The sequence below is a fragment of the Scyliorhinus canicula genome, chromosome 6 (assembly GCF_902713615.1).
Source record: "Scyliorhinus canicula chromosome 6, sScyCan1.1, whole genome shotgun sequence".
Taxonomy (NCBI): Eukaryota; Metazoa; Chordata; class Chondrichthyes; order Carcharhiniformes; family Scyliorhinidae; genus Scyliorhinus; species Scyliorhinus canicula.
The window spans coordinates 196,617,581-196,640,433 of NC_052151.1; the positions used below are offsets into that span (position 1 = coordinate 196,617,581).

The window sequence follows — 22,853 nt, forward strand, 5'->3', positions numbered from 1 at the left end:
AAATAGTAATAAGTGGGCTTCCATCATTTTGCTGTTCTTCCTCTTTCTCTTCCTTCTTCCTCCGGTATTGACAATCCTGGCTTCGACCTCTGTCTCGTCCTTTGAAACCTTTGGGATCAAGCACAGTATCTGTCAATACACAGTTTAAGACCTTTACTTGTTAGTGCATCTGTCTTTCAAATCCCAATTGACCCTTTAAAATGACTGGCTAAGTCACACCCTGTGACTCCCCTCATTTTTTTTTCAAAAAGCGAATTTAAAGACCAGCATACACCTAACAATCCTTCCTTCTGCGAGCCGTCTCGCAGGCTTTGCTGATTTACCATCCGAATGTTCCCGGATGTAAATAGCATGTGGGATGGTGGCCGAAGGGCTACCTAACGTAAAATGAAAACAAACTTGGAAATAAACATCCGAATGAGTTGCGTATGGGCCGCTACGGGTACGAGTTGGATGGGATCCCCGGGTAGGGCGTGCTGTGCCATTCCCGAGCTTGGCTGACCAAGGGTTGGTTCTCAGACAGGGCGGGTCCTCAGTGCCGTTTGTCCACTGCCTGAGTAACCTGGAAAAACGGGGACGAATGTGTTGACCATGACTTGCAGCCTCTATTTCGCCGAATAGAGGGGCACCTAAAAAACCAAGGGAGCCAAGATGCTCCAACTGAGGACATCCCTGAAGTTCTCAGAGATATCTGCGGACAAGCTATTTGGCGTGTGGCCTTACAACTTTGGAAAAGATCTCCAATCAAACCGAAGTTCTCAAAAGTATCTGCGGACAAACTAACGTGCATGTGAGGTGGTCACAATCTTTTCAGCTGAAAAGAAGATGTCCATCCTCCAACTGAAACATTTACATTCCTGAAAACAAACAAACATAAAACGAAGACAAACATACGTGCAGGTTCCATCAGAAAGGACATCGTTTCCCTCAAACGATTCCTATCTTACATCATCTGGACACCTCACTTTGATTCTGCCTCTGTGAACAGGGTCACAAAGGGGTTGCCGTGTCGGGAGTCAGACACCGTGTCGTCCTGCTCTCCCGGATCCCACACCCTTGTGTGGATCAGGCATGCAATTTTGGAGTTGTGTGACCGGGGGTCACTTTCGTCATTGCGGACAAGTCTGTAGGAATTGTCCCTGTGCCATTGTGTGGCGTCGAGTGTGTTGTCGGGGTAGTCGGGGTCGGGTGGTGGTTCGGGGTTTTTGAGGTAAGTGACTTCCATGGGGTCACTGGAGTCGGGGTCGTAGTTGGTGCAGTGTGGGCTGTATGGCTGTGTGCTGTCGCTGTCTTCAGAGTCAGTGTCTGTCCTACTGTCTCTGCTGTGGCAGCTTGTGGGCGTGTCGGGGCGTGGTCTGTGGTGGTCTGTGGGCGGAGTCGTGGGCGAGTCCGTTGATGAACTGGTCTGTGAGGGGGATGGTGGAAAAGTGTTTCTGGTGGGCGGGGTGAAGTGTTCTGCTGCATCCAGCAGGACATGGTGAGCATGGTTGGCCTGTGTTCCATAAGCCTTTAACTGGTTTATATGGAACCACGCGGTCTTCCCATTAGGATACTTTATCCTGTAAACGGAGGGGCTAATTTTGTCCGAAATTGAGTAGGGACCGGAATATTTTGGAGCCAAAAAACTGCTGGGGTTATAAACAGATAACATTACCTGTTGCCCAACCTGGAATTCTGTGGTGTGTACGGTCTTATTGAAACAGGCAGTACGTTGCTGTCGGCGTTTCCCTAGCTGGACTGCGGCTGCGAGCTGTGCAGACCTCACAGTCTCAACTAGGTCTTTAACTGCCTTTTCATGTGTGAGGGCCGTCACTTCGGGGTTTGTCATGTCCAGTCCTAAAAGGAATTCTGTACCTTTCATAGGGCGTCCGGTCATGAGTGTGTGTGGTGTGTATCCTGTCGATGTGGAGACAGTGTTCCTTATGAACATAAGTGCAAATGGGAGCACTGAATCCCATGTGGAATTGTTCTCTTGAACCATTTTCCTAAGGGTAGTTTTTAGGGTCCGATTCATGCGCTCCACAATCCCGCTGGACTGTGGATGATACGCAATGTGGAAGTTCTGTTTGATTCCGAATATTGTCAGGATGTTCCTCATGACCCGTCCTGTAAAGTGAGATCCCTGGTCCGAATCGATACTTCGGGGTAAACCCCATCTCGTGAAGATGTGGTGGGTCAGGATCTTTGCAGCTGTCTTAGCTGTGTTTGTTCGCGAGGGAAATGCCTCTACCCATTTGGTAAAGGTATCTATCACCACCAGAACGTATTTATAGCCATTCCGACAAGGGGGCAATGGACCTATAAAGTCGATCTGGAGGTTTGTCCAAGGGCCGTTAACTGGGCGAGTATGCCGAAGTTGTGCTTTCTTAGAATGCCTCTCCGGGTTATTCTGAGCACAAATCAGGCAATTCTCTATGTAGTGCGTTACATCATTCCTGAGATCAGGCCACCAACAGAGTTGCCTGAGGTGCCTCGTTGTTGCATCAATTCCCTGATGCCCGTGTCCGTCATGGAACAAGGCAATCATCTGATTCCTGTCCTGCTGTGGGACCACATAAAGTCGGTCCTTAATGATCACACCCTCATGTGTGGTCAGTGCGTGTTTAAAGTGCTCGTAAGCAGGCACAAAGTTTCCCTTGAAAACCTCCCTGAGGTCTCCGTCCTGTTTTTGTGCCGCCACGAGATCTTTAATATCAGTCTGTGAGACTTGGACTGCGCTCACAGGGGCGCTAGCTGGTGCGCTAGCTGGGGGGGTCCATAAGTGTCCTCTCCTGGAACCTGCCTTTGCCAACGCGTCGGCTTTTACATTCCCAGGGGGTGATGACCTATGGTGACTTCTTACTTTTATTATGCCGAAGGTCCTGTCCTTCGCTTTTGCTAAAATATGCTGGAGTAGAGGGGCTGATGGAAGGGGTTTTCCGTCTGCGGAGACAAAACCTCGTGTCCTCCACAGGGGCAGAAAATCGGTCAAACTGTTACAGACATATAAGCTGTCTGAATATATGTCTGCTGGGCTGGGGAAAGAATCGGGGTGGTCCACTATGTACGCTATGGCTGCTAGCTCTGCTGCCTGCGCGCCTAAGTGACCTGGTAACTTAAGAGCGATTTCTTCGAGAGCGCGCCCCTGCGCGTCCTCTACATAGATGCCGCATCCTGTGATACGCTCACCATTTAAAACTGTGGAGGAACCGTCTACATAAATCCTCAAGGGTCCACACGTGTCTGTGGGCTGGGGGCTTTGTTTCGGGTTCCCTATCTTCCTGGGGGGTGTTTTTGCTAAAAAGGGTCCTGTGTTATGCAGGGGAGCTACAATTTCACAGTCATGGGGCTGTCCGGGGTATTGGAGGTTGTCTGCTAAGTATGTGTGTGTGCGTGTCCGTTTCACTGTAATGTCCCGTCCTTGTAAAAGTAGGGTCCACCTAGCTGCCCTAATCTGGCTAACTGAACCGTCCTTCAGTCGACCGTCTAGTAGTAGCTGTGTGGGTGTGTGTTCGGTCAGAATAGTAATGGGGTTGAGTCCGGTGATGTATGAGAAATACTGCACTGCCCAGAAGACAGCAAGGAGGTGCCTCTCACAGGCCGAAAATCCTTGTTCTACTGGGTCTAACAGTCGGGAGGCATAAGCCACTGGTCTTAGCTGCTCGTGCCGTTCCTGAAGCAACACGGCCGAGAGGGTCAGATCGGTGCTCGCTACCTCTATTGCGTACGGTGAAAGTTGGTCGGGGACTAGCAGCGCGGGTGCTGCACTAAGGGCTCGTTTCAACTCTTCCACAGCGCCTGTATGCTGCGGAAGCCATTCCCAGGGGGCTCCTTTCTTAAGGAGGTCTGAAAGTGGGGCGGCTTTTGTCGCGAATCCGTCGATGTGGTTCCGACAATAGCCAACCAGTCCTAAAAACGACCGGAGGGCTGATACATTCTGGGGAAGGGGCAATTTGACGATCGAATCAATTCTTTTGAATTCGATCTCGCGTTTGCCGTGCGTGATGACTGTTCCCAAATACATCACTTTACTTTCCAATATTTGGGCCTTTTTCGGGTTAACTTTACAGCCAATTTCAGTTAAGAGTTCTAGGAGTTCGGCCAGAAGCGAAATGTGCTCTGCCTTTGTGTCTGTCTGCAGTAGTAGGTCGTCTACATACTGTACCAGACATTCGGGTCGGGAAAATTTTTCTAATCCACTTGCCAGCTGTCGGTGGAAAATGGAGGGTGAATTGTGGAATCCTTGTGGGAGGCATGTCCACGTGTACTGCTGTGTTTTAAAAGTGAATGCGAATTTGTATTGGCACGCTTTTGCCAATGGTATTGACCAGAATCCATTACTGATGTCCAATACCGTGAAGTACTTGGCGTTGAGACCCTGCTTGAGCATGGTCTCGGGACTAGTAGCTACCGTTGGGGCTACTGCGGGGGTTACTTTGTTGAGTTCCCGATAATCGATGGTCAGACGCCATGATCCATCGGGCTTCCTCACTGGCCAAATAGGGGCATTGTTGGTGGAGGCTACCGTTCTCAGTACACCTTGGTCCAACAAGCTGCCTATAACTTTTTCTATTTCCACCTCTGCCTCGAGGGGAAATCTATACTGCTTTTGCGGTCGGGGGTCCTGTCCGGTAACATGAACTTGTCCAGTCATTCTGCCACAGTCATGACGGTGACTTGCAAATGCTGTCCTGTGTTTGTTCAGTAGGGCTTTTATTTGTCTGTCGGTGTGGAGTGTAGTCAGGTCAAATGAGTACTCTCCCACTGCGCTAATCCGATTAGCGTAGTCTCCTACTGTGAGGGTGGCTGGGGCTCTGTCTGATCTCGCCATTCGCCAGACACACTGGTTCACTGGGTCGAACGACAAGCTGTGGGCGTTCATAAAATCTATCCCCAGGATGTGTTCTGCTGTCCGGGGAAGATTTACTAAAACTACGGGGTGCCTTGTGCTAATGTTCCCTAGCTGGATCGCTACGGGTGCTGTGATATGTCCCTGCTGCGAGTGTCCGGTGAACCCGCTAAGTGTGATGGTGGAGGTGGTCGGCCACGTGTCTGCGTGTGCCGTGGTTGTGGAGTTAATGGTGGTGCGGGATCCTCCTGTGTCCCACAGTAACTCTATGGGCTTCCCTTTGACTTTTGCTGTGACTACGGGCCTCCCTGATGAGTCCCATAGTGTGTCACAGACCCAAGTGGGGGAGCCCGAACACCGTCAGTTCGTCTCGTCCACATTGGTGGGTCCTGACTGTACTGCTACATTGTGGATTGGTTTTGCTTTGTTGCGGTTCAGAGTGCCTGTCTGCTGGCCTCTCTGAGATCGCTGGGGTGCATTACACTCTTTTGCCCAATGCCCTAACTGTCCACAGTTATAGCATTCCTGGCCTTTCTGTTGAGGGCTGCTCTTGCCTTCATTTACCCATGCGGGCTTCTGGTGCTCTCTGACTGCTTGGATATCTGCAGCAGCCTGAGCCTCTTCTGGGGATCTAACCTTTGCTTTTGCCTGAAGCGATTGCTCCCAAGCGCGGGACAATCTTTTGAGGACCCATTTTTCGTTATGGGCCTCTTCTGAGGGGTCGTAATTATTGCAAGCGCTCTGTCCTGCCTCTGTTGCGTGTGAGATAATTGTGCGCGTCCACTTAACCATGTTTTCGCGGGTTAAATGCGCTCTATCTAGCTGTCCGAAAACTGCGCTGAAGTGAATCCACAGCCTTCCGGCGAATGCTGTGGGGTGTTCAGATCTCTTCTGCCTGCACTTATTCAAGCCTTCTACGGGGTCACCTCTATTGTACCCGATGGCATCTAAAATAGCAGTGTGCATCTCCTCTAGGCTGCCTCCTGCCACGTTTTGTGGGTCGGGGAGGGCTGCCACTACACTCTGGTCTAAGCTCAACACGGTGAGCTTAACCTGCTCTCTCTCATCCAGGCCGTACATGGTAGCCTGCTGTTTTACTTTCGCGAAGAACTGGTGGGGGTCTGCGGTGGGGAGGAACGGAGTGATCTTTTCACAAGCGTCCCTTAGCTGGGTTACTGTTAAAGGGGTGGTGTAAGTTATGTCTGGGGCGCCTTCTGATTCGGCTTTCCTCTGTGTGGTTACGGGATTCATGGGTGCGGTTATGATCTGAGCTGTGGGGGGTTGGGGTGCCTGTCGTTTCTGCTGAGCTGCGGGCGCACATGTTCCCTGAACATACCGCTGCGCTGTCTCGCTTAATTCCTGCCAATCTGGGGCGTTTTCCCCATCTAACTGAGCTCCAAAGGTGCTTTGGAAGCCATTCTGCACCGAAAGCAGAGATTGCAGTTCCGCAATCTGTTTTCTGCATTTCGCGTGGTCAACTGTGCTTTGTCTTTGTTCGGTCGTTGCAGCGTGGAGTGCTCTCAAAGCTGCTTTGAGATCGGAGCATTGCCTCTGCAATGCCTCCACCTGCTTCTCCGATTCCTGTCTTATCAGAACGGCACGTTGCACGTCCTGATAGGCTTTCTCATACTGGGTCTGGGAACTGTTCAGATGAGCTAGACAAGACTGGTGAGCCCTCTTGGCATCATCCACCTCTCTACCCTTCTCTGCCAACTTCCCTTTAAGATCCAGGTTTTCTTTCTCGATGTCCCTGACATCGACCTTACTCATTCGGTTCCTTTCCTCTAAATCTGCCCGGAGCGTCCTGATGACCTCCTCTGCGCCTCGCAACTGTGCCAAGCAGGACACAATCGCCATCGGCTTGCGTGCTTTTCCTAAACTCTTTTTGTGTATTTGAGAGAGGTTCTCCCACCAAGTATGACCTATACTCCCGGGACCTGTCTCCTCATTTGCACAAAACTCTTTCCAAAGGGGCCATCCCTTTCCTTGCAGATATTTGCGGAGTTCCAGCTCCCACGTGGGACACTGGCCTACTCTGCTACTGCTGCTGGTCGCTGCGACCACAAACCTTTCTGGGTCCATCAGACGTTCCATTGCCTGCATGGCCATTTCCTCTGACTCTCTTTTTATAATTTGGAACAGGGGGTTGCTGGGGTGGTGTTTCGTGAAAAGGGTACGGCTTACGCTATTTTCCGATTACAAAACTACCGAAAGTTTGTCGCAACAAAAAGCTTTCAGTTTTACCTTACAGCCCTGTTAGTACGCATGCACTAAAACACACTTCCGAATTTCGCTTATTATTTTGAACACCTTGAATACTTGTGATCTCTTTCTTTCTCTGCAATTTGGAGTTCTAATTCAAATTTCAGGGTCCTGAACACTGTGGTGTTTCCACTTACAACAGGGTCCCGGCGGATGTCGCCACTAAATGTTGCACGTTTTACTATGGGCGTAAAACGCGTTTATTGGAGTGTATTAACACGCCTCCGAGTTCGACGTGTGCTTAACACTGCTAGGCTCTGTTCTATGTAATTATTTAAGCTCTGGAGTCGCCAGCTGCCGTATAGGCAACGTCACAAGTATTCCAAGGTCAAATTCAAAGTAATAAAGACGATACACCGATTAGTCAAGTTCAAACGATCAATATTTATTATACAGTTAATAATAAATACTCATGCACACACACTGAGAGACTAAGCTACAACTAAACATAAGCAAACAGAATACTTATCTAACAGGAACAGGCAAGGTCAGAGAACGAGGCCTTCGTCCTGGTTTTGTCTGCAGCCTTCAGCAAGCGTTCTGGCACTTGGGAGTCTAGCGGGCTTGGATCGCGTAGCGAGCGTTGAACTTACGGTTTCGGCGGCTGGTGCTCAGCGGCTGGAGTCAGGATACCAGGTGTCAGTCGGGGCCGGAGCACAGGTTTAACAGACCGGACAACACGAGGTCCCTATCTTTTATAGGGGTTCCGTTGTCCTTCCCTCTTCTCGGGCGGGCTCTACCTATTGGATCAATTTCTTATCGATACTGGATTAATTCCCCAATGCGAGGGGGTCTCCGTGATGGAGGGGGCGTTTCTTATGTCCTTTTGTTCGGAGGTTTCTGGTGCCTCGATGTCTGGGTCTTGATTGGAATGTGTCCATTCAGAACCAAATGTATCTATTGTGTGGGTGTTCAAGTCTGATGGCCTCATTAGTATGCAAAGCGTTTTGCCATTTGCACCTAGCTAAGGTCTCTTCACCTGAGCCCAAACTGGTTTCTGCTGCTGCAGAATGCAAACTGCTCTTTGCAGACTGCTGTTCTGGCTGAACTGTCTGTTTCCCAGCAGCCTTCCATTTTAGTTTGGCTCAGTGTCCATTTTGCGTGGCCAGCATGGCTACATGACACACACCGGTTTACCTCCCTCTCTTAGAGGAAGACACATGTCACAGTTTGTTGACTTCCCAAAAATGGCGAGTTCACAGGCACGAATCATGCTTGCTAACCACCAACCCTCCTATTGGATGGTGCAGCATGTCTGAGCTGCATGCCAACACACGATTGCCATGAGGACATACACAAGCATAAAATTGCACAGCATAGAAGGCAGCCATTCAGCCCATCTTGCATATGCTGACTTTGTGACAGAGCAATCCAATTATCCTCCTGCTCCCTGCTCTTTCCCCACAACCCTGAAATATGTTTGTCCTTTAAGTATTTATCCAATTCCCTTTTAAAAAATACTATCAAGTTTCAATTTGTGCTTGAAAGATAAAAAAGACATGGAATATAAATTGTGTTAACCTGATAATGACCAATTATAAATAAAGTGCCTCAACATGCAAAATACGTTTGTTTGTAAAACCGTGCTGCATTGCCACTGCTTCTGCAATCATACTAGCTAAAGCAAAGCAAATTACTATTTAAATTGTATGTCATTTGAATATATGTATATTGACTTGCTCGTAAAAACTACCCACATTGACTGGTCTTTACTTTGACATGATTAAATTCCTTTTGTATTTGAATAAAGTCAACACATAAGTTAAAAGACAGTGATCTTTGGCATGCAAACATGGCCCTTTGCGTTTACATCTGTAAGTTTAGTTTGAATTAAATTTTATTGGTAGGTGTGCTTTACATATTGACATGTTTCACACTTTATGTTGTAACGCAGGCAAGACGTGGTACCTTGCAATGCAGTGGTAACAGTGTTTGGGGTTACCGTGGCAACTAGTACACCCGGCAACACCTCGTCCCGTCTCGTCAATCAACGCACAGGGCCCCTCTTTTTAGGTGGCTTACCAACCAGCTACAGGCCAAACCAGGTATGGCAACATATTTTCATGGAGTTGCTTGTTTCTTTGAATTGTACTTCTAATTTAGAACCGTGTGCGCTGAAGGAGTACATTCAGCTCATTGTGCTTATGCTGCCTGTTCTAAAGGGCTATTTGATTAGTTCCAATCTCCCTTTTCCCCATAGGCCGCCAATTATTTTTCCCTTTCCATGTATCTATCCAATACTCTTTTACAAGTTGCCAGTATTGTGTCCTGTTCTGGTCACCACACTGAGGGAGCTTGAGGAATTTAATAGAATGGTTTCAAGGATGAGGAATTTTAGTTACAATGTTAGGTTGGAGAAGCTGGGACTGTTCTCCCTGGGGCATGGTAGCTTGAGCAGTGATTTAATAGAGGTATAACACTTTTAGCTAAGTTAGACAAAGAAAACCATTTCATTAGCTGTTGGGGTCGAAGGCTTTGGCAAGAGATACAAGAGGAACGCGAGGAAGAACCTTTTTACACAATGAGTGGTACTGACCTGGAATTCGCGGCATGGAAGTGGAAACGATTAATGATTTTAAAAGGAAATAAGCTTGCAGGTCCGGGGGATAGAATTAGGGAATGGGACTGACTGGATAGCTCGACATAGCGCTGGCTTGATCTGGATGTGCCAAATGACCCTTTCTATGCAGTAATGAGTCTATGGCTTGATTGAATCTGCTTCCACCGCCCCTTTCAAATTGTGAATTCCGGATCAAAACAACTCATACATAATATTAAAATTTCCTTCTAAACCTGCCATCATTACCTGGTTTTGATCAGAAATCCATGCCCTTTTGTTTCCTGCTCATGGAAACAGTTTCTCCCCGTCTACTCGATCAGAACATTGAATCCTCGATTAAATCTCCCCCTCGACCTCACTGCTCCAAGGGGAACAATTCCAGCCTCTTTGCTCTCCTCACATAACTGAATAACCTCACCCCGTTCCCCATTCTAGTAGATTATCCCAGCTCCCTCTCCCAACTCTTCTGCAGCTTTGATAAGGACTCGTGTCCAGACTTGGTTGCAATACTCAGACTGAAGCCGAAGATTAATAAACACCAGTAATCTCAGCAAAATTTGAGACTTTGAAATATTTGAGACGATTGCAAAGTTGGGGAACCCTCAGTTGTAAAGTTCCTTGCACTTGTAGCAAGTAGTTGGCAGTTCCAAGATGTTATGTGAAGATTATGGGATAGTATTTGGGGTTCTGGCTCAGGACGCCAACACTGGGGTAAATGGGGGTTATAACCCCACATGTGCGGGCAACACTCAACCCGCAATGATTTTTCCCTGAATTTGCCAGTTAGTGGTCAGATGACGTGCTCACCATCCAACCAAGGGTTCGCAAATAGGAGCTCCCCAAGAGCTCAGAAGAAGCCGTGGCTTGCCGTTGTAAGTAAGACAGAGAGAGGGTGAGGACACCTCTATCTTGAGATGCCGTCCCACCAACCTTGGAATAAAAAAGTGGCTGCAGCCACCAGGCTACCAGCATGTACTGCGGGCCCCTCCACAGGGCAGTCTATAGCCATCAGCGGAGGCAGAGGGAGCTCATTACCTGTCTGGAGAGCTGTCCCCCTCTCCCAGTCTGCTGGCAAGATTGTCTGTAGATAACCTTGTCTGTGAACATTGACTCTTTCACATCAATGAAAACTAGAGCAACAAACTCATGAGTCATTACTGGGGAAATGAGGATAGTGGTGTCAGTCATTTGTCACACTCTTGCCTCCGAGTCCAGGAATTAGGCACAAAAATCTAGGCTGACACTGTACAGTACAGGAGTGCTGCATTGTTGGAGGTACTGTCTCTTTGATAAACTGAATCGACCCTATACTGTTTGTGGCACTAATGACTGGAATTTTCCAGCTGGCCTCTGGAAAATGGCCTTTAGCAGCCATTCACTCTACTTCATTGTTACATGGCGCCCAAGATAATGGTCTGGGACCAACATGGTACCTGTAAACCAGCAGGCAGCTCAACATTTCAGATAGCCCACCTCCATCCCTCTCCAATGTTGGGGGGTGGAAATTATCTCATGGTGTCAAAGTCTTATTGTGCTGAATTGTTAAGACTCTTTGGGGGGGGGGGAGTAAAGTGGGGGGGGGGCGCAGGGGAAGTATAAAACTAGCCTACCACCCCCTCACCCCACCTCTGAGGCTATTTTCATCATGATGGGAGGACCGTCAGGTGGCCAATATGCCTGTGGGCTGATTGAGGCCCATAAGTAGCCAACTCAGCCAATTGCCGAATGCTTGATCACCATGCCAGGGCTGGGGTTATCTCCCATTTTGGCATATCATGTCCATTGGAGGTTCCTCCCACAATGTTCCCATTCTCTGCATATCTCACTGAGGGAGTACCGCATTGGCCTCTAACATATGTGGAACTATTTTGAAGTAGAGCGGGCGAGGGTGTTCTATCTGGTAACCTAGTCGAGAAACACAGGATAGGCTGATCGGAGAATCCAGCTCTCAGTCTGGATTTGGGAACCTTTGGAAAGGTAAGTGCCATAGATCATATCCAGCTTCCCTCCATGCTAACTCAGTGCCAATTCATGCCCCACCCACCCCTCAGCCCTTTATAAATCACATGCCTCCCATCCACCCCAAATGGCTCCTTCATACTCTCACCTCATATACATTCACCTAATATATGCACTGTAAAGAACCAATGAATAATATAGTAATAATGTGTGGAACTGCTGAAAAAAGCTATTCATACTATTTTAAAAAACTGCTCTTCTACAACCCTATAGAAGTGTAAATTAACTAGACGTTTAACATATCAATTATAGAAGCTACAAGTGTGCAATACCTCTTTATCTTGTGCAAATAAACATTGAACCATTGACAAAAGAGGTGACAAATAGCTTATTATATCATTATGCTGTCAATCTTTGCACCCATGTCAACAAACCCACTCCCATAAATATTTAATGGCAGACTGGGAATGGCTTCGAAGCCCTTAAGACTCTGAAAATTGCACCGAGGTTGCAAGTTGATTGGTTTAATCTGAGACTGTTGCCAGGGAGAGGGGTGGAATCGGTAGTTTGAGAACTAAAGCCAAAACCTTCCCATCATTTAATTCAATATAGTTGTTTGGGAGAACAGAATTTGAGTATTGCTAAAAAAAAAAGAGATATGTTGTTGAGGCTTTTTGTCTTTCACTCATCTGGACGGTTTGCAAGAATACCAATAGTAAACAATTTATACTGCATGAGAAGAGAGAACCGATTGGTTGGCAAGTGGGTTGATAGAGGTGTTGCCATTGAGAATGCTGCGGGAACAGTTCATTGCCAAGATTTTGTTCAAATTCAAGCCAGGCAAGCCGCCTCTGATCAGTCAAGGCATTGTCATGAGGAATGAACCAAGGAATAACTATTCTCCAAGTTGAAAAAGGCATGTGTGGACATACCCTTTCTGTATACAAAAGGACTCTGTGTGAATAAATGCTTCTATCATTTGTTAATGCCACACATACACCCCTTCCCCCCCGCCTAAACAAAGATTGTGCTTGATGGGACACTTTACACTCAGGTAGGCTGCCGAGTCCAGGAATTTCCCAACTCGAGCTATCAACCTCGATAGCAAATATCAAGCCATTGCGGTTACATTTGAATATAATTAATATAAATAAAGCTGGACAGAAATTTATAACTCCTTATCGTCACTTCATTTTAATGAAGGGGCTGGTTTAGCTCACTGGGCTAAATCGCTGGCTTTTAAAGCAGACCCAGCAGGCCAGCAGCACGGTTCGATTCCCGTATCAGCCTCCCCGGACAGGCGCCGGAATGTGGCGACTAGGGACTTTTCACAGTAACTTCATTGAAGCCTACTCGTGACAATAAGCGATTTTCATTTCATTTCATTTTCAATTGTTCTTGAATGCAAGACTCATTTTTGCGTAATCATCAGCATTTTCTTTCAATGGAGAAGCCCAAGTTAAGGATCAGGTTCCAATGAATCAGTTAAATCATGAAGTAAAGATTAAGCTGATGGGAAGCGTGGGTTTAGAAGACTACAGGGTTTAGAAGGAATAAGAAATTCAAGAGACATGTTCTGAGGGGAGTATGTAATTAATATAATGGTAAAAAGTATGCAACTGATGGTCCTCATCTGTTACCATGGTGACTTTACAGCTTTTCTGGTTTGCCTTTCAAAGACTGTGATCGGCGTTTGCTACCTAACAGCAGTGAATAAAATTGAGAGGATCGTTTTGTATGTGAAAGATTCCGTAGCACTAGTTCAAAGAAAAGTAGGGACGTCTCCACAGTGTTCACACCAACAATTATGCTTCACGCACCATCGCTGAAACAGATTACCTTGTCATTATCTCATTGTTGTTCATGGGATCTTGCTGTGTACAAATTGCCTGCTGCGTTCCCTACGTTACACTTCAAAACACCAACACTGGCTGAAAACACTTTCGAATGTTTGGAAGTCGTGAATAGTACTATATAACTGCAAGAACCCCTGAATTACTGTCTGATGACCTAATCTGAAACCTATGCTTGGATATTTTTACTGCTTCTTGGAACACAGGAACAAAAGTAGGCCATTCAGCTTGTCAAATCTAGAACAATCCATTCAGTTGGATTCTTAACTCCATCCACTCACCTCGTTTCCGTACCCTTCATACCTTTATCGATAATATACCACATGGTATTTTCTTAGACTCCCAGTTCTACAGTGCAGAAAGAGGCCATTCGGCCCATTGAGTCTGCACCGGCCCTCAGAAAGAACACACCACCCAAGCCCACAACTCCACCCTATTCCCATAATCCAGTTACCCATCTAACCTTTTTGGACACTAAGGGCAATTTATCATGGCCAATCCACCTAACCTGCACATTTATGGACTGTGGGAGGAAACAGAGCACCCGAAGGAAACCCACGCAGACACGATGAGAACATGCAGACTCCGCACAGACAAGCCGGAATCGAACCCGAGACCCTGGAACTGTGAAGCCACAGTGCTAACCACTGAGTTACCATGCTGCCCATTTTAAAATGTACCAAACTCCCAGCCTCAGTAGACTTTCACTTGATATCTTTAATCATCTGAAGTACCTTGATTAGGTCACCCTTAAATCTTCTACAGTCAAGGCAACACAATTCTATAAACCTGTCCTCATCGGTTAATCTTTTTTGCCCCTGTATGGTGAACCTACCTTTTGATAACCTCCAAAGTCAGTATCTCTTTCCTAAGGTATGGTGTCCAGTTGAAGTGTGGACAACCAGAGCTTTATACAGCTAGAACCCAACCTTCACCTGTGTCACTCTCATGGAAATTATGCCCCGTTCACTTTTCAGAGTGATTCTTCGATTGAAAATTTCATAGCCTCCTCACTAGTAACCACAACGAAACTTCCACACGCAAAAATTATTATTACTACGATCGCCGCGGAGACCACAGCTTAAAAAGCTTCCCTGACCAAAACACTGTGATAAAATCATCCAAATTTCTCTGGGCCATTGCAGCAATTTCCTCAGATGAGACAGAATACATCTCCACTCTTCCCTCACTGAACTAAGTGAAGGAGTTAAACCTGTATGGGAAGTTTCGGGAGGCGTGGATAATGAGGGATATTGTGAACCTCATCAAAATGAAAAAGGAGGTTTTGTACGGTCTAGAAGAGTGGGGACAGTCAAAACCCTTGAGGGGTGTAAAGAAAGTAGGAAGATACTTAAGCGTGAAAAGTCCTTGGCAAGTAGAATCCCAAAGCTTTTTATTCATATGTAAAAAGCAAGAGGGTAGCCAGGGAAAGGATTGGACCACTTAAGGACAGTGGGGGAAATCTATGTGTTCAGCCAGAGGAAATGGGCGAGGTACTAAATGAGTACTTTGCATCAGTGTTCACTAAAGAAAAGGAGCTGGATTCTCCGATTTGGCGGCTATGCCCAGAGCATGGGACTAGTATGATGACCAAAAAGTCAGCGGCGCCCTGCACCAATGCTCCGCCTGGTGGGGGCTAGTAGCTGCGCGCCATAAAACCCCGGCTTTCCCTGAAGATACGGACAAAGAATTGCCTGGTCTGTGACTGCTCATGTGCACGGCGGCCGCCTGCAGCGGTCATGCCGTACAACATGGCGTCAGCCACGTGTGGACCTGGCCTGCCTGCCACATGTAAAATTATGAAGGGAATAGATAGGATAGATGCGGCCAGGTTGTTTCCACTGGCGGGTGAAAGCAGAACTAGGGGGCATAGCCTCAAAATAAGGGGAAGTAGATTTAGGACTAAGTTTGGGAGGAACTTCTTCACCCAAAGGGTTGTGAATCTATGGAATTCCTTGCCCAGTGAAGCAGCAGAGGCTCCTTCATTAAATGTTTTTAAGATAAAGATAGATAGTTTTTTGAAGAATAAAGGGATTAAGTGTTCGGGCTGGAGAGTGGAGCTGAGTCCATAAAAGATCAGCCATGATCTCATTGAATGGGGGAGCAGGCCTGAGGGGCCAGATGGCCTACTCCTGCTCCTAGTTCTTATGTTCTTATAGTGCCTCATTGTAATCCCCCTCACCACCCCGGGACCAATTCTTTCCCTGGCCACGCTCTTGCTTTTTACATATGAATAAAAATCTTTGGGATTCTACTTGCCAAGGACTTTTCATGACCCCTCCTGATTTCCCGCTGTCGCCCCATCCCCCGCTGAAGCCCGCCTGGCCAGCGGAGCTGCTCCCCCCCCTGCAACTGAGCGGCACTGGACACAGTCCACAGCCGCTAATCAAGGTTGCCGAAACCTCAGGCCCCAAGTGATCCACGCCATTGGGAAGTCGGCCCATCGTGGGTGGCGCATCGCAGGAGGGCCTTCAGGTGACGTCTTGAGTCTGTCCCAATGGCGTGCGGCATACCCACCAATAAGGCCGTTTTGGAGTGGGTGGAGCTTCCGAAAACAGGCGCCGCCCCCAATTTCGGTGTCAAAAGGGATTCTCCAGCCAATAGCCAAATGCAATTTCGGCGTCAGCAATCAGAGAATCCCGCCCAAGGACTCTGTGGAATTAGATTCTCGGGTAGGGTGTGTGGATAGTCTGGGTCATGCTGATATGAAAAAGGAGGAGGTATTGGGTGTTTTAAAAGACATTAAGGTCAATAGGTCACCTGGGCCGGATTGGATTTACTTCAGAATACTGAGTGAAGCGAGGGAGGATATTGCTGGGGCCTTGACGGACATCTTTGTACACTCGTTGGCTACAGGTGTGATCCCAGAGGACTGGAGAATAGCTAATGTGGTACCGCTGTTTAAGAAAGGTGGCAGGGATAATCCTGGAAACTATAGGCCGTGAGCCTCAGGTCGGTAGTAGATAAATTATTGGAGAGAATTCTCAGGGACAGGATTTACACCCATTTGGAAACAAATGGACTCATCAGCAATAGACAGCATGGTTTTGTGAAGGGGCGGGCATGCCTCACTAAATTAATCGAGTTTTTTGAGGAGGTGACAAAGATGTTTGATGAGGGGAGGGCGGTGGATGTTGTTTACATGGACTTCAGTAAAGCCTTTGACAAGGTCCCTCAAAGCAGACTGGTGCCTTCTGCAGATGGATACAGAACTGGCTCAGTCACAGAAGGCAGAGGGTAGCAGCAGAAGAATGTTTTTCTGAATAGAAAGTTGTGACTAGTGGTTTTCTCCAGGGATTGGTGCTGGGGCCTCTGTTGTTGGTAGTGTAGAACATAGAACAGTACAGCACAGAACAGGCCCTTCGGCCATCAATGTTGTGCCGAGCCATGATCACCCCACTTAAACCCACGTAACCCGCAACCCAACAATCCCCCCATTAACCTTACACTACGGGCAATTTAGCATGGCCAATCCACCTAACCCGCACATCTTTGGACTGTGGGAGGAAACCAGAGCACCCGGAGGAAACCCACGCACACACGGGGAGGACGTGCAGACTCCACACAGACAGTGACCCAGCCGGGAATCGAACCTGGGACCCTGGAGCTGTGAAGCATTGATGCTAACCACCATGCTACCGTGAGGCCCCAAACAATTTGGAGGAAAATGTAGCTGGTCTGATCAGTAAGTTCACGGATGCCACCAAGGTTGATGGAGTGGCAGAGAGTGTTGAGGGATTGTCAAAGGATATAGCGGGACATAGATAGGTTGGAGACTTGGGCAGAGAAATGGCAATTCGAGTTTAATCTGGACAAATGTGAGTTAATGCATTTTGGTAGATCTAACATAGAGGGGAAATATACAATAAAAGGCAAAACTTTTAGGAATATAGAAAGTCAGAAATATCTGGGCATGCAGGTCCACAGATCTTTAAAAGTGGCAACACAAGTGGACAAGGTAGTCAAGAAAGCATATGGAATGCGTGCCTTCATTGGATAGAGCATAGAGTATAAAAACCGGCAGGTCATGCTAGTTATATAAAACCTTGGTAAGGCTGCACTTGGAATATTGTGCACAATTCTGACCGCCACACTACCAGAAGGATGTGGAGGCTTTGGCGAGGGTGCAGAGGAGGTTTACCAGGATGTTGCCTGGTATGGAAGCTGTTAGCTTTGCGGACAGGCTGAATAGAGCTGGACTGTTTTTATTAGAATGACGGAGTGTAGAAGTAGAATGAATGGTGTAGACCTGATAGAGGCCTACAAGATTGAGGGGCATGGATAGAGTGGTCGCTCGTCCCAGGGTGGAGAGGTCAGTGGGCAAAGTTTAGAGGAGATGTACGAGGCAGTTTTTGTTTTTTTCTTTATACACAGAGGGTGGTGAGTGCCTGGAGGTTGTGGAAGCAGATACGTTAACAGCGTTCAAAAGGCATCTTGACAAATACATGGATAGGATGGGTATAGAGGGATACGGCACAAAGAAGTGCTGAAGGTTTTGGCCAAGGGTGGTATCATGACCGGAACAGGCTTGGAGGGCCTGTTCCTGTGTTGTATTGTTCTTTGTTCCTGTTCTGAATCATTGTTAAGTGTACTGCCTAACTTAGCTTTCACCATTTAAAAACATGCAAAAATGAGTCTTGCATTCAAAGCAAGTAAAATAATGTGACGGTAAGGAGGTATAATTTCTGTTCAACTTTAATAGAAAGACTTGCAATTATATTCAATTAAACACTGGTAAAGGTGAAGTTACTGGGAATCCCACCTTATTAGGTAGACACTTTTTCCAGGGTTTAGCTTGCTTTTGCTTTTTTAGATGGATAATTACTTTCATGTGTTGATTGCCCTGGAGGGTTTTTTCCTCTATCCAAAGCTAGGTCAATCATCCATGACCCTGGTCTGATCAGTCTTTGTTCCCACCTACATTATTGTGGTGGTGCACCTTAAGAGTCCTGCTGTCCATATCTCTCGGCTTTCTCCCTCAGGTTTTTGCAGACTGAGCCAGTCTATGAAGATCGGTGATATTTCAGGACAACCTTATCCTCAAATGGACCCTTCCCTTCTCAAAGCCCATCTCCATGGTAATATGAATAACATGTACCTTATATCCAGGTAGTCGCTCTGAAAAGTGATCCTTTAGACTACCACCTTCATTCGATCTTCAAATTATAAAGAATATCTAAGATATAATCATATACAAAACCTGACATTCTGAAAACCGTCCTCGGACTTTGTTGACTGTCAGTCTATTTAGCCTCAGCAAAGGTGCTTTGTTCATTATTTACAGGCATGAAAGTCTTGTACCTCATTCCCAGTAAAACATTATGGGGCCCCTTTAATCTCTAAAACTAAACCAATCAGGCTCACTTTCAGCTGAGTTCAAAGCAGGTAACATACGCCCCTTCATTCCTCCATTTTTCCCAAATTATAGACAGTCCTGAAGCACAACACCTCACATTTGTAACATTTCTTTCCTCTTCACATTTTCGCTAATATTCATTCATTTATTTTCCAAGGGTTAGAAACCCTGAGAGCAATATAGAGCATTCATAGATTATCATAGAATTTACAGTGCAGAAGGAGGCCATTCAGCCCATCGAGTCTGCAATGGCTCTTGGAAAGAGCACCCTACCCAAGGTCAACACCTCCACCCTATCCCCATAACCCAGTAACCCGCCCAACACGAAGAGCAATTTTGGACACTAAGGGCAATTTATCATGGCCAATCCACCTAACCTGCACATCTTTGGACTGTGGGAGGAAACCGGATGCACCCGGAGGAAACCCACGCACACACGGGGAGGATGTGCAGACTCTGCACAGACACAGTGACCCAAGCCGGGAATCAAACCTGGGACCCTGGAGCTGTGAAGCAATTGTGCTATCCACAATGCTACCGTGCTGCCCGGTTAAGCCATTTGTAAATTCCTGCCACTGATGCTATACAAAAGGGGTGGAGCCGACTGGAAAAATTAAGCCCATTGTTAGCAACATTAATAGTTCATGATTGGTTCTTCACTTCTAAAACAAAAAAAAAATCAACAACTTTCATCAGCACTGATGGACAGTACGTGGCTCTTGACATTTCGAAAATAATGCAATAGCTGTACATTAAAAGCTACAGAAGCTCTTATTTTTATTAGTGTTGAGTCTTTTCACGTCACAATGTAGACTAATTCTGAACTAAAAGCTTTTCTTGGCAAGAAACTGTATCCTTTCTCCTGGGCCCAGCATTGCAACCAACCCCCCCCCCCCCCCCCCCCCAAAACAACACCGGTGTGTAAACTGCCAGACATTTCAGAGGAATTGTAATCAGACATATTCATCATGGTGAAACGTACTCATGTTTATTACAAAATAATGAAGAAAGTCCGATGTGGAATTTGTCATGTCTTCATTAGGAGATGTTAACATTGGAGGAAGTGGTTTGAAGATGTGCAGAGATGGAATTGGTTGAAAGCCTGTCAGCTGCAGCTGCTAAAAATGCCAGATCACATGATGAATATTTAATAAAGCTGAAAGCTGCTGCCTAGGATGTTGCAGAGAAGTAAAAAGTATTCCCATTTATCAGGACATCTCTATAAACAAAAAAAAAACCCATTAGTGTTGATTTGGATACTTTGGACCCCAATTATCCCTTATTGAAGCCTGCTTGTGACAATAAGCGATTTTAATTTCATTTTTTGAGAAAAGTGTCCCCATTAAAGGAATATACCCTTATTATCCATATCAAGACTGACCAGTATCAACCATAATGCACCTGCATTTCATAAATTAAAGTTTTAAACTAATGGAGCGAACCACAGAGCAGCTTAACAAATGTCTACTCCAATGCTGTCCTGGTTGATCTCCCACCTTGTAGTCTTCATAAACATCTAGCTAGGGAGGAGATTGCTGAGCCTTTGGCTTTGATCTTTAAGTCACCTTTGTCCACAGGAATAGTGCCAGAAGACTGGAGGATAGCAAATGTTGTCCCTTTGTTCAAGAAGGGGAGTAGAGATAACCCCGGTAACTATAGACCAGTGAGCCTTACTTCTGTTGTGGGAAAAATCTTGGAAAGGTTTATAAGAGATAGGATGTATAATCATCTGGAAAGGAATAATTTGTTTAGAGATAGTCAACATGGTTTTGTGAAGGGAAGGTCGTGCTTCACAAACCTTATTGAGTTCTTCGAGAAGGTGACCAAACAGGTGGATGAGGGTAAAGCAGTTGATGTGGTGTATATGGATTTCAGTAAAGCATTTGATAAGGTTCCCCACGGTAGGCTATTGCAGAAAATATAGAGGCATGGGATTCAAGGTGATTTAGCAGTTTAGATCAGAAATTGGCTAGCTGATAGAAGACAAAGGGTGATGATTAATGGGAAATGTTCAGACTGGTGTCCAGTTACTAGTGGTGTATCACGCAGATATGTTTTGGGGCCGCTGCTGTTTGTCATTTTTATAAATGACCCGGAGGAGGGCGTAGAAGGATGGGTGAGTAAATTTGCAGATGACACTAAAGTCGGTGGAGTTGTGGACAGTGCAGAAGGATGTTACAAGTTACACAGGGACATAGATAAGCTGCAGAGCTGGGCTGAGAGGTGGCAAATGGAGTTTAATGCAGAAAAGTGTGAGGTGATTTATTTTGGAAGGAATAACAGGAAGACAGAGTACTGGGCTAATGGTAAGATTCTTGGTAGTGTGAACGAGCAGAAAGATCTCGGTGTCCATGTCCATAGATCCCTGAAAGGTGCCACCCAGGTTGAGAGGGCTGTTAAGAAGGCGTACGGTGTGTTAGCTTTTATTGGTAGAGGAATTGAGTTTCGGAGCCATGAGGTCATGTTGCAGTTGTACAAAACTCTGGTGCGGCCGCATTTGGAGTATTGCGTGCAGTTCTGGTTGCCACATTATAGGAAGGATATGGAAGCATTGGAAAGGGTACAGAGGAGATTTACAAGGATGTTGCCTGGTATGGAGGGTAGATCTTACGAGGAAAGGCTGAAGGACTTGAGGCTGTTTTCGTTAGAGAGAAGAAGGTTAAGAGGTGACTTAATTGAGGCATACAAGATGATCAGAGGATTAGATAGGGTGGACATTGAGAGCCTTTTTCCTCGGATGGTGATGTCCAGCACGAGGGGACATAGCTTTACATTGAGGGGAGATAGATATCGGACAGATGTCAGAGGTAGATTCTTTACTCAGAGAGTAGTAAGGGCGTGGAATGCCCTGCCTGCAACAGTAGTGGACTCACCAACACTAAACGCATTCAAATAGTCATTGGATAGGCATATGGGTGATAAGGGAATAGTGTAGAGGGGTTTCACAGGTCGGCGCGACATCGAGGGCCGAAGGGCCTATACTGCGCTGTAACGTTCTATGTTCTATCTGCTCATTGAAAACTCTGCTGCCCAGCTCACCTCAGTGCTTTCTGATCAAAGAGTCTCATGAGCCATTAGCACGTCAGTGTGAAAATTACTGCCCTTGTTTTCAAATTCATCCATGGCCCACCCTTCCCTATTTCTGGAATCACCTCCAGCCTTACAATCCTTTTGAGATCACTGCACTCTACTTCTGGCCTCTTGCTTGTCCCTGATTTACATCACTCACAACAGCAGCTTTGCCTTTAGCTTCCGAGTTCCTAAGCTCTGGAATTCTCTCCCTAAACCTCCCCACCGGTCTCTTGTCCTTTAAGACACTCCTTAAATTAAACCTACCTCTTTGAACATAGAACATTACAGCGCAGTACAGGCCCTTCGGCCCTCGATGTTGCGCCGACCTGTGAAACCCCTCTAAAGCCCATCTACACTATTCCCTTATCATCCATATGTTTATCCGATGACCATTTGAATGCCCTTAGTGTTGGAGAGTCCACTACTGTTGCAGGCAGGGCATTCCACGCCCTTACTACTCTCGGAGTAAAGAACCTACCTCTGACATCTGTCCTATATCTATCTCCCCTCAATGTAAAGCTATGTCCCCTTGTGTTGGACATCACCATCGGAGGAAAGAGGCTCTCACGGTCCACCCTATCTAATCCTCTGATCATCTTGTATGCCTTAATTAAGTCACCTCTTAACCTTCTCTCTAACGAAAACAGCCTCAAGTCCCTCAGCCTTCCCTCAGAAGATCTTCCCTCCATACCAGGCAACATTCTGGTAAATCTCCTCTGCACCCTTTCCAATGCTTCCACATCCTTCCTATAATGCGGCGACCAGAACTGCACGCAATACTCCAAATGCTGCCGCATCAGAGTTTTGTACAGCTGCAACATGACCTCATGGCTCAGAAACTCAATCCCTCTACCAATAAATGCTAACACTCCGTACACCTTAACAACCCTCTCAACCTGGGTGGCAACAGGGATCTATGTACATGGAGATCTCTGCTCATCCACACTACAAAGAATCTTACCA

General features: G+C 46.6%; 1 protein-coding gene across 18 annotated transcripts in view; it reads left to right on the forward strand.

Annotated features, from left to right (window-relative positions):
* The window catches only part of eys (eyes shut homolog), a 3,376,609-nt gene that overhangs the window by 2,751,054 nt on the left and 602,702 nt on the right, over positions 1-22,853 (forward strand). For all 18 annotated transcript variants that reach the window (XM_038800705.1, XM_038800706.1, XM_038800712.1 and 15 more), the window contains one exon: positions 8,985-9,135. In XM_038800705.1, the coding sequence (XP_038656633.1) occupies positions 8,985-9,135 (151 nt within the window). The remainder of the gene's footprint in view (positions 1-8,984; positions 9,136-22,853) is intronic.